Here is a 12818-nt window from a genome sequence, read left to right on the forward strand (position 1 = left end):
TACTTAATTATGCTATTTCAAATGCCACCCTGTATCTGCAACATTACACAGTCGAAAGTGTTCTGTTTTATCCAGTGATCCATTGGCCCTTGGGCAAAAGATTGAACTATTCTGCCTAGTAACATATATTTCTCATTTGAAGTATTCTTTGATATCTGAAGCTTTTAACCAGTATAGTATGAATCCGGCATAGGAAAATAAATCTAGTTTTTATATTTTCGGGAGCTTTATTGCCCCTAGTCTTATATCTTGTTACGTCTTCAAGTCTCTTACTATTTGCCACCTGTAAGGCTGTGCAACCAGAGGGGAGAGAGTTCACAGGGTGAGTCGGGATAATACATAACGGTCTGCTGTGTTTAGTTGGATTTTGGTGGTAGTTGCTGTGGAATGGTTTCATAACACTGCGTGCTAGTATATGTTGCCACAGTTTATGCAGCAATCCAACCAAGCTCAAGAGTAATGAGTTTGTGCAATGACTTGGCTGAGACGATCTGCGTAGAGATGTCTCTGTCAATTGGACATTAAATGCCAAATAAATGACTTCCTTTATGAATATATGGGAAAAGCTCTGCTGGGAAAACTCAGCATTTCCGTTCAGCATATTTGAACTGATTTCAGTATGGAGTTCGTTTTTATGGTTTCAAAATGTTGTCTTCATAATTTTAGTGTCAGCAAAACCCACAGTACTGTTTCTTTAGGAGTGGTTGTTTGACCAGGGCCTGTATTCATAAAGCATTTCCGATTAGGTGTGCTGATCTAGGATCAGGTCCCGTGTGGTCCTGTTATCCTATTCATAATGATCTGAAAACTGATCCTAGATCAGCACTTACACTCTGATAAGCTGTATGAATACGGCAGTGTGGTATGTGACTGTGTTAGTCAAAGCATTGCTGCCACCTGCTGTATGTTGGTTGAATAACACATGGACTATTATGTCAATTGTCATGTACTCCATATTGCAGGGCCTTCTTCTTCCCTTCCATTAGATTGAGTCTACAAAACCCTCTGTGCTCCTGCTGCTTCTCGCTTCCCCACCATGCCTCGCTCTTTCCTGGTGAGGAGGGCGGGCTCTCACCCTCTGCGCCCCAAAGCAGGTAGCCCCTGCTTGGGCACGACCCTGGTGCCAGTGGGTCCCTCAGAAACGGACAAGAGGCAGTGGGGTACCCTTCAGGGACAGCCGTCACCGAAGAGTGCAGTGTCTCTAGTGACACACAATGAGGCCTACCCGCCACAGCCCTCTCCACCTCCAGCCCTCCACCCTGCCTCACATAGCCCCCCTTACCTTCACCCCACCAGTCCCATGTTTTCAGGTAGGTGTTGAACACTGAGGCTCAGCTAACACAAGCTCATGTACATCCGCCAGTTTTGTGTATTATCGTTCTCTCATAATCATTCATTATTATACAATGTTCATTCAAGTTAAGACTGAAACAGCAATGTGTTCAAGACCTAGATATCAGTGATTGCTTGTAAGACGGGGCTAATTAATGTAACTTTTCAACCACCTGCTATTCCCCATCTTAAGGTGATAGAGCTGCGCTGCACCACCACTCTCCCTCCCAGTTGAACCCTGGCAGCCCTGCTGAAGAGGTGGGCTCTCCCCTCCTGGGAGAGACCCGACACAGAGACTGTCCCCAGATCAGTGACCACAGGACCACTGGGACTGAATGTCCACTGTGTGGAAAAGTTAGTGGATGATCACAAATCAGTTTTGTTATTCTATCCCTCTGACAAGTCGTCATTGCAAATAACGATCTGTTCTTCATTTATTTACCTGTATAAATAAAGGTGAATTATTAAACATCTATTCTCTCCATCAAAAAGGGTTGATATTAGTTACAAGAGAATGCTATGTTTGCTTCCATCATGGATAATGAATAATTCTGACTCATTGGAATACCACTGAGGTGATTGGATAGACCTACACACAGCCTTTTTATTAACCAAAGGTCAAAGTGCAGAAACTGAAGCCTGACATGCTTTGATTGTCTATTCTGTTTCTGACTGGAAGTCCAGTGTGAGGATTAAATTAATATAATAGGTCAATTGTATTTACTGCACTGCTCTCTCCTTCTGCAAATCACATTAAAGTGTTTTATTTTCTTTTCAGAGTTTCTTTTCTGTCTCCAGTCTGGAGTCCCACGTCCACAAGTCCCATGGTGGCAGACACAAGCAGTCGTCATCAGCACACACAAAGACTAACAGTCAGCCGTACGGCTATAGGCCAGACCTGGTTTTGAGCTACAGGGTCAAGGTAGGAATAACACACCTAATGAGGCAAATAAAGGCCTGTTGCCTGCCACATTACATGCATAATAAATGGTTTTAAAGCAGGGTTGGGGTCAGGTCTATTCTAATCAGATCACATTGTGACATCATGATGCGGCACAAAAGTTCCATCCAACCTAAAAAGGCTGAAATTGCAGGCATTTGTTTTTCATACAGCTCCTACAGAAAAAGGCCATTATCATCATTTCACAATTTCAGAGTGTTATTACCACCTTGCCACCTCATAGTGTGGAAATATCATTTTAAAAATGTTGAAATTAAGTTATTAACTGCACTGTTCTACAAAGATATATGGAATTGTTTTAAGGCCATGCCAAGGATCATTTAGCTATTTGATTTAGAATTTTAAGACTCATTGAAGTATCAGGTCTTTACTGTTATTAGGCTATACAAACGCATTGAATAACAGATTCACTACATGAAACAACAGATAGTCCCCAAAAAATATCAAAAGGAAGTTTGTTCTGAGGTGTCTCTCCTATATCTGAGAGATTTAAGAAAGATCAGGAAACATTTGTTTATTTTTTATTATTATTTGTTTTTTTATGTGTATTTAACCCCATATTTTGGCCATTAAATAGTCTCCATATATACTATCATCGTTTTTTTCAGCTGGTACCAGGGGACCATCAGACGAGTCTTGTGAGCGTCCTAGAACAAATCATGTACATGTTCGTGAGAGTCTCAAAATAGTTTGAGAGACGTCAAAATAGTTTGTAGGACATTCGGAAACACCACAGACGATTTTGTGAGAAGTCCGATTTTTCAAGATGTCTCCTCCTGGTCTGACAAACACCGCTCTAGCTCTGTCAACTTTCACCTCAGATGTGAAAGTGCGACATAGGCGGATGTGGTGGATTGAGACGCATCCAATGCAAAAACAACATCTCTCTATCTTAAACTGACAGATTTTTTTCATGGGGATTTTTTAAATGCTGATTAGATTTCCACTGGACATCGACTTTAGGGAGTTTTAAGAGTTTGATGCTAGTTATAAACTATATACAGGAAAAAAACACCACAGTATATCCTATTCATGACTATATGGCCTATACTCATTTTTGTTTGGTGTAAAAAATAAAATAAAGATTCATTACACTTCTCCTGAAACTGTGAACCCAATAAATATTTTTTTCCACAAAATATATGGCCATATATGCTTTGTTCTCATGTGTTTCAGGAGCGTACGTTTGGCTGTAAGGTGTGTGGGAAAGTGTTCAAGCGCTCCTCCACCCTGTCCACTCACCTGCTAATCCACTCTGACACGCGACCCTACCCCTGTCAATACTGTGGCAAAAGATTTCACCAGAAATCTGATATGAAAAAACACACCTTCATTCACACTGGTGAGTCGATATGTATTTTCTGGAAATAGGGATCTTGTCTTTGTCACAGTCACGTTCGAAACGTATGAACTATTTTAAATATTAAACATAAAAAACAATGGGAGTGGTAGGGGCATGTGATGCCTGTTTAAAAATGAAAGTGACTGCATGCCATATTCCAGCGACGTGGGAAGTGATTTGGCCTTTAAAATAAATAAATTTAACAGCCAAGGCATGCCCCTAACACTCCCATTGATTTGGATTAAGTTAGCTGAAGTTTGTAGTGGCTGTTTAATTAAAGAAGACCGAACCATGCATTACAGTTTTTCCTGGCTCACTTTCAGGGTGAGGAACCATCTAATATTAAGTTATAAAAGAGTGAACTTCCCCTTTAATACAGTATGTCCCCTCTGCCATTCTATTCCAGGTGAGAAGCCCCATGTGTGCCAGGTGTGTGGCAAAGCCTTCAGCCAGAGCTCCAACCTCATCACCCACAGTCGTCAGCACAGTAGCAACCAGCCCTACCACTGCCTCTATGGCTTCCAGCGCAAACAGGAGCTGGGACAAAACCAGAAGAACTACCGTACATAGACCTTTAGGTCAAGACCCTGGCTAAGAGCTGATCTGAGTTCAGTTTTCACAATCGGGAATGGAAGAACGGATGGATGCTCCACAAAAAATTCTAACAAACATTTACCTTGACTGTAGTTGAATCCCAACTGTATATTTTCCCTACATATATATTTCTGTTTTTTCAGTGTAATCATAGGGTCATATCTGAAAATATGTTGAAAACACCTTTGAAACATTCCAATCCCATTTATATTCCAAAGTATCGCTTTCTTAAGTGTGTGCATTAAAACTCGTTGTTATCCACTTTCAGATTTGGATAACAACAAGATATTATTGTTATGAATGAATGATCATTGTTTTTTTTAGTGATCAAACTCCCTTGCTTTTTAATGATTTACCTCTCGGGGTGGTTTTAAAGGTATGTCACTTTGAGATAAAAGTAGTTCAACCGTGTGCAACGGAATTCTCTGGAAAATGAATCATTATCTTCATTCTCTTCAATTCTCTGATACGGAAACATTTACCTGGATTTAAATACCTGTGATGGGCTGAGAGAGCCCCCTCTCTCTCTGTCAGCGCTTCCCTATAAAAGCACAGCCAAAAGTACTGCACTAAAACACCTGATCCCTTCGAACCTTCAAGCCCTCACCTGCACCACAAAGGAAGAACACACAGACACAGGTAAATACATAGTTTAAAATACATGCTTTAGGTTTTAGAATCACTATCGGCCTTAATGTGACCTCATCCCCAGGCTTAATTGCTACAGAGAGAGAGCCGGCTGGGGACAAGATTAGCCTCATAGTGACATACCTGAGCAGGGACGACAGAGGGACCTTACAGAGAGAGAGCCGGCTGGGGACAAGATTAGCCTCATGGTGACATACCTGAGCAGGGACGACAGAGGGACCTTACAGAGAGAGAGCCGGCTGGGGACAAGATTAGCGTCATGGTGACATACCTGAGCAGGGACGACAGAGGGACCTTACAGAGAGAGAGCCGGCTGGGGACAAGATTAGCCTCATGGTGACATACCTGAGCAGGGACGACAGAGGGACCTTACAGAGAGAGAGCCGGCTGGGGACAAGATTAGCCTCATGGTGACATACCTGAGCAGGGACGACAGAGGGACCTTACATGTTGTGTGTGGATCAGTCATTCAAAAATCATGTTAACCACTGTTAATGCACACATAGCGAGTCAATGTAATTTATTATTCGATTTGAAGTAAATGTTTTGTCCTGAACTAATTTAAGCTTACCATTACAAAGGGGTGTGAATAATTACTATAGGTACTGTCTGTAGTGTAGCGTCCTGATGGTGGTGCTGTTTATGTTTTTAATTCAAATTCAATAAATTAATTGGAATGAGAATTCTCAAATCAACTCTGATTTGACACCCACCCTGGTCTTGATTCAAGACTTAAAAACAGTTTCAATCAGTATACAGACCAAGACATCACAAAAGACGTATGTGCTGCCAGTTTATGCAATGAGGGATGACTGACACTGAATAAAAATGTCAGTATCTTCAATGCATGTTGTACCGTGCTTTCCATTTCCATTTGGAGCATCTCAGTGTCTCTCTTCCTCGCACCCTCTTTCTCTGTTCCTCTCCATTGTAGCAACAATGGGTTAGGGAAAGAGTACTCCAGCTTCAGGCACAGACAGCCATGACGACAGCCATGACGACAGCCATGACGACAGCCATGACATATCAGGCGTAAACGTATCAGACCAAAGCATATAAGGTGGTAAGGCCGATATTTCAACTGGCAAATCACCAATCAGGCCAGTATGTAACCTAGTCCAGCAGGAGGGACTCTATATAATTTCCTACATTTATATTTTATTATTGCGCAATGTCACTTAGCCTATGTGGCCCATCCCACATGGGATGATAAGACACATTTATATTAGACATTTCAAAGAATAAGAAATGACATGTCCATATCCATTGAGCTCCAAAAGTATTAGGACAGTGACACATTTCTTATTTTGGTTCTGTACTCCAACACTTTGGATTAGAAATTATACAATGATTATGAGGTTAAAGTGCACACTGTCAGCTTGAATTTGAGAGTATTTTCATTCATATCATGAGAACCGTTTAGAAATTGCAGCACATTTTTTACATAGTCTCCACATTTTAGTGGACCAAAAGTGTTTGGACAAAATTACAGTAGTACATATTTGACTATTTGGTCCCATATTCATAGCACGCAATTAACTACATCAAGCTTGTGACCAAAAATATTTGTTGGATGCATTTTCTGTTTTGTTTGGGTTGTGTTCGATGTTTTTGTGCCCAACAGAAATGAATGATAAAAAAAATATGTATATTATTTCACCTTTATTTAACCAGGTAGGCCAGTTGAGGACAAGTTCTCATTTACAACTGAGACCTGGCCAAGATAAAGCAAAGCAGTGCGACAAAAACAACAACACGGAGTTACACGTGGGATAAACAAAAGTACAGTCAATAATACAATAGAAAAATCTATATATCGTGTCTGCAAATGGAGTAAGGAGGTAAGGCAATAAATAGGCCATAGTAGCGAAGTAATTCAAAATTAGCAAATTAACACTGGAGTGATAGATGTGCAGATGATGATGTGCAAGTAGAATTACTGGTGTGCAAAAAAGTAAATAAAAACAATATGGGGATGCGGCAGGTAGTTGGATGGGCTATTTACAGATGGGCTGTGTAGAGCTGCAGCAATCGATAAGCTGCTCAGATAGCTGATGCTTAAAGTTAGTGAGGGAGATATAAGTGTCCAACTTCAGCGATTTTTGCAATTCATTCAAGTAATTGACAGCAGAGAACTGGAAGGAACGGCAGCCAAAGGAGGTGTTGGCCTTGGGGATGACCAGTGAGATATACCTGCTGGAGCACGTGCTATGGGTGGATGCTACTATGGTGACCAGTGAGCTGAGATAAGGCGGAGCTTTACCTGGCAAAGACTTATAGATGACCTGGAGCCAGTGGGTTTGGCGATGAATATGTAGCATCCAATTTGTTGAGTAGAGTGTTGGAGGCTATTTTGTAAATTACATCGCCGAAGTCGAGGATCGGTAGGATAGTCAGTTTCACAAGGGTCTGTTTGGCAGCGTGAGTGAAGGAGCCTTTGTTGCGAAATAGGAAGCTGACTCTAGATTTAATTTTGGATTGGAGATGCTTAACATGAGTCTGGAAGGACAGTTTACAGTCTAGCCAGACACCTAGATATTTGTAGTTGTCTACAGTCAGAACCGTCCAGAGTAGTGATGCTAGTCGGGCGGGTGGGTGCAAGCAGCGATCGGTTGAAGAGCATGCATTTCATTTTACTAGCATTTAAGAGCAGTTGGAGGCCACGGAAGGACTATTGTATGGCATTGAAGCTTGTTTGGAGATTTGTTAACAGTGTCCAAAGAAGGGCCAGAAGTATACAGAATGGTGTCGTCTGTGTAGAGGGGGATCAAGGAATCACCCACAGCAAGAGCGACATCACTGATATATATAGAGAAAAGAGTCGGCTCAAGAATTGAGCCCTGTGTCACCCCCATAGAGACTTCCAGAGGTCCGGACAACAGGCCCTCCGATTTGACACACTGAACTCTATCTGAGAAGTAGTTGGTGAACCAGGCGAGGCAGTCATTTGAGAAGCCAAGGCTGTTGAGTCTGCCAATAAGAACATGGTGATTGACAGAGTCGAAAGCCTTGGCCAGGTCAATGAAGACTGCTGCACGGTACTGTCTTTTATCGATGGCGGTTATGATATCGTTTAGTACCTTGAGCGTGGCTGAGGTGCACCCGTGACCAGCTCGGAAACCAGATTGCACAGTGGAGAAGGTATGGTGGCTGATTTGTACGGGTCCAGGTTTTGGAACTCTTTCAGAACATCTGCTATCTAGACTTGGGTGAAGGAGAAGCTGGGGAGGCTTGGGCAAGTATCTGTGGGGTTGCGGAGCTGTTTGCCGGGGTTGGGGTAGCCAGGAGGAAAGCATGGCCAGCCATAGAAAAATGCTTATTGAAATTCTCGATTATCGTGGATTTATCGGTGGTGACAGTGTTTCCTAGCCTTAGTTTAGTGGGCAGCTGGGAGGAGGTGCTCTTATTCTCCATGGACTTTACAGTGTCCCAAAACTTTTTGGAGTTAGAGCTATGGGATGCAAATTTCTGTTTGAAAAAACTAGCCTTTGCGTTCCTAACTGACTGTGTGTATTGGTTCCTGAATTCCCTGAAAAGTTGCATATCGCGGAGACTATTCGATGCTAGTGCAGTACGCCACATGATGTTTTTGTGCTGGTTGAGGGCAGTCAGGTCTGGAGGGAACCAAGGGCTATATCTGTTCTTAGTTCTACATTTTTTAGAAAGGGGCATGCTTATAGAAGATGGTGAGGAAATTCCTTTTAAAGAACAACCAGGCATCCTCTACTGACGGGATGAGGTCAATATCCTTCCAGGATACCAAGGTCAAGTTGATTAGAGAGGCCTGCTCGCATAAGTGTTTTAGGGAACGTTTGACAGTGATGAGGGGTGGTCGTTTGACCGCGGACCCATAACGGATGCAGTCAAAGAGGGAGTGATCACTGAGATCCTGATTTTAAAAAAGCAGAGGTGTATTTCGAGGGCAAGTTGATCAGGATAATATCTACGAGGGTGCCCATTTTTTTCAGATTTAGGGTTGTACCTGGTGGGTTCTTTGATAATTTGTGTGAGATTGAGGGCATCTATCTTAGATTGTAGGATGGCCGGGGTGTTAAAGCATATTCCAGTTTAGGTCACCTAACAGAATGAGCTCTGAAGCTAGATGGGCGCAATAAATTCACATATGGTGTCCAGTTGAGAGCTGAGGGGGGTCTATAACAGGCGGAAACAATGAGAGACTTATGTAATGTGTCATTTGCAATATAATCTTTTTCTAAACACTTCTACATTATGTGGATGCTACCATGATTGCGGATCATTCTGAATGAATGGTGAATAAGGATGAGTGAGAAGATTACAGAGAAGATTACATACCCCCCCAAAAATGCTAACCTCTGTCTGTTATTGTAATGTTGAGAGGTTAGCATGTCTTTGGGGTATGATATTTGTGCATCCACTGTTTGACATCTTCCTAGCAAATTATGTTGAGGGTCTCCCCAAATCCTACATGATCACTGACGACAAAGGGGTGAAGTTCGCCAACACTGGAAAGATCTATGAGGATGTGGTGGATCACACCGGCAAAAAGTGTGGACTGCGTATCAGAATGGTGGTACCACGAAAGCACATTGTTTCTACTCAAGGTTCCTCTGTGTTCAGGGGTATCGAAAGTGCGGTATGGTCCAGGTGTGGGTATAATAGACACAGTTCTTGTTTCATGCAGTTGTCAAGACTGGTGGTTATGAAAATAAGCATGACAAAAAAAACAAATTATCCTAGTCCTCAGGGTGGCACCCCCTTGAGGAGATAACGGATGGGAGACTGGCAGCATATTCCGTCCAGTGGAGGGCATACGCAGTTTCACCATGGGTGATGAGAATGGAGGCAAGGGGGTACGGTCTGCAGTTCGCTGTGCTTCCTCCTCATTTTTGTGATGTCATTACGTCAATCGTCCCCAAGGTCCTAGCACCTGTCTTAAAAGACACACCCTCTCCCCTTAGCCCTCAAATTAATTGGACACTTCTGATGACGTACCACGACGTCTGACGAGTTTACACTTGCAGGGCAAGGGGCGAGGGAGGAAGGAATTCATCTCAAATGGATCGCCCTTGCCTGGAAATTCGTCACTCGTTCGTCCCGCGATGATTGTGTTTTCAGCCATCAGTAGCTTGTGGGTGTTTTTATATGCGCTACAGTCAATTAAGATTGCATGTCTACTTATATTAACAATATAATTATTAATATACGCTTACTGTATGATAGCAAATTAATTAGCTAACTAACGTTAGCCTGCCTAGCTGGAACTTTTACTAGATGTGTTTGTGCCGTCATGTGCAGTAGCACAATTTCTAACTTATTTACATTTGTTTTAACTTACACTTGTTTGTTGACTTCATATTGACGTTGAGGTGTTAAGTCTTAGCGAATGTACAATCATCGCAAATTGAATTATGGGGCATTTCAGGCTCCGAAGTGAACATAATTATACACTTCAAACTCGATCCAAAACGAGGGCTTACGTTGCAAACTTCCCTTGCTTGTCTAATCATTTGGACCGATGACAAAGATGGCCGTGGGGATTCCCCCAAGGACATAAGGCGAGGGTAAGTGGATGACGGTGTTTTGAGTTTGAAATGCAGCCATCCTCTCCTCTTCAAAGGCAGGCAATTCGGTTGGTCCCCGTGTCAGAAGTACAGAGCGATTGGTACAGCCAGTACTGCTTAGTTCCCAAGAGCGATGTAACATTGAGCCTCATCATGGACTTGCTTGTTTTAAACAAGCACATCAAGGTTTGTAAGATCAAAATGCTCACACTTCTCGGGCTATTGCAGTCGGTGCTTCCCAGCGATTGGTTCATGCCCATAGATGTGAAGGAATGCTTATTTTAATGTATCTATATTTCCTCCCCCACAGAAAGTTTAGAAAGTTTCATTTGAGGGTGTGGCCTACAGGTTTCTTCGCCTGCCTTTAGGGCTCTCCCTATCGCCCCTCACCTTTTCTATGGTGGTGGAGGTGGCTTTGGCACCGATGTGGTGCCAGGGGATCAGAGTATTGGCCTATCTGGAAGATTGGTTGGTCGTACTGGAGTCGAGGGAACAGGTGGAGCTCCACACTGCCATGCTGGTTTCCCATATTCATTCTCTGGGGTTCAAAGTGAATCACAAGAAAAGTTGTTTGACTCCGCTTATTCAGTTTCTGGGTCTCGTTCTCGATTCGGTTCGGAATCCATTGTTTTTTTTTCGCAAAAGAGGGTTGCATTCCGTCTCTGTCTGGCAAGGTATCAGCTGGGGAACCCTGTGCCTTTTCGCTTAAGCCTGCGGTTATTGGGTCTGATGATCTCTGATAGTGGTTCCTCTGGGACTTATGTTGATGCGTCTATTTCAGCGCTGGGTGATTGCTACGCGTCTGGATGCATCTCGCCATTGCCATCGGTTGCTCAAAGTATCCTTGTCGTGCCTAAGGGCGTTGACTCTTTGGAGGGACCCGTGACTAGTGTAGCAGAGGGTTCTCATGGGCCGGGTAGTGTTCATGGGCCGGGTGATCACGACAGACACATCCTTACTGGGATGGGGAGCACTGTGTGTTGGCTACTCGGAACAGAGGGATTTGGTCAATAGCTCAAAGGGCGCTGCATATCAATTACCCAGAGCTACTGACTGTTTGCTAGTGCTGAGGCGTTTCCTTCTGATGTTTGAGGGCCAGCATGTGTTGGTTCGGTCTGACAACAGGACAGCGGTGGCGTACATCAACAGGCAGGGGGGACGGGGACGTGGTCTGTCTCTCCTAAACCTGGCCCGTTATCTGCTTGTATGGAGCATTGCGCATTTCCTGTCGCTCAGGGTGACGTATCTTCCTGGATCTCTCAATGTGGACGCAGATCTACTTTCCAGGGGGGTCCTCTCTACATAGTAGAGACTGTATCCTTCGGTTTTTGCCCAGATATGGGTCAGGTTGGGCAGGACCGTCGTAGAACTTTACGCATCGCGAGAAAATGCACATTGTTGTCTTCTTCACAAGGAGGGATCAGGGCACTCCGGTGGGAGCTGATGCTTTGGCGTATCAGTGGTGGCTCCCAGTTGGCCCAGACAACCATGGTTCCCAGAGATCATCCGCCTGTTAGGAGGAGACCCGTGGAAGGTTCCATGTCGTCTGAGCTATTGTCCCAGGTGCAAGGAAGAGTTTGGCATCCACAGCCACAGATATGGGATCTGTGGGTTTGGCCCCTGAAAGGTTGAATTTCCCCAGCCAGGGATTTATCCTTGAACGTAATCGACTATACAGTTGGCACATGCACCCTCTACGAGAGGGTTTAAACATGTAAGTGGCAGGCGTTTGAAGGTTTTCTGTGGGTTTGAGCCTCGGGCTGCTGTGGTTCATCCACTCTGGTTGATGCTACGCAGCACACGTGCACTTTATCAAGTCACGACAGGTGTTCTGTTGTTGTGGACTTGCAGTTCCTTGTACGAGTTCTGACGTTTGCATGGTAAGTATTCTTGGAACCGTGGGATCTATGGACTTGGGCTGCAGTGGCAGCGTGTCAGTGCGCATAGCCAAGTTACAGCCGGTTCTGGTTCCCTGACTCTGACAGTTCAGGTTTCTCGGGTATGTATTAGGGGAAAAGGTGGCTTTTGAAACCCCTTTTTTGGAGGTTGGGGTCTCCTAGTTTGGTACCCTCTGAGCCGGCTTGGGGTGTGATTGTATGTCCCCATATTATGTTATACCGAGTGACAGACTGAAAGGGAACGTACAGTTATGAATATAACTACTGTTCCATGAAGGAGGGAACGAAGTATAAATTATTTTGGCCCTCTCCGTCGGGGGGTTTGGGCTCGCTGAAGAGCGGTACTGAATTGAGGAAATTAATACGAGCCCCGGTATTTTAGCCAGGAAGGTGGGCTTATGAGGGCGGGTTCGGACCCATTGGCCAGGTTGGGCGTGATTTCTTCAGGTGAATTTGATTGGTCAAAATGATATACCATAAATGAGGTATGGTATACCTCA

The 12818-nt window shown here is 43.8% G+C and overlaps 2 protein-coding genes across 2 annotated transcripts in view; both read left to right on the forward strand.

Moving 5' to 3' along the window:
• The first annotated feature begins 1036 nt into the window (after positions 1-1036).
• Positions 1037-4333, forward strand: LOC139424576 (zinc finger protein Gfi-1b-like). Its single transcript, XM_071176549.1, has 5 exons — positions 1037-1310; positions 1526-1686; positions 2111-2254; positions 3470-3635; positions 4042-4333. Exons 1-5 carry the CDS (start codon positions 1037-1039, stop codon positions 4203-4205), a joined length of 909 nt encoding a protein of 302 aa, XP_071032650.1. The 3' UTR covers positions 4206-4333.
• A 515-nt stretch (positions 4334-4848) lies between these two features.
• LOC139423827 (uncharacterized) overlaps positions 4849-12818 on the forward strand; it is a 45008-nt gene continuing 37038 nt past the window's right edge. Inside the window, exon 1 of the mRNA XM_071175463.1 lies at positions 4849-4868. The gene's annotated coding sequence lies outside the window, so the exon portion shown is untranslated. The remainder of the gene's footprint in view (positions 4869-12818) is intronic.

The sequence above is a fragment of the Oncorhynchus clarkii genome, chromosome 13, assembly GCF_045791955.1.
Source record: "Oncorhynchus clarkii lewisi isolate Uvic-CL-2024 chromosome 13, UVic_Ocla_1.0, whole genome shotgun sequence".
In the NCBI taxonomy this organism is placed as follows: domain Eukaryota; kingdom Metazoa; phylum Chordata; class Actinopteri; order Salmoniformes; family Salmonidae; genus Oncorhynchus; species Oncorhynchus clarkii.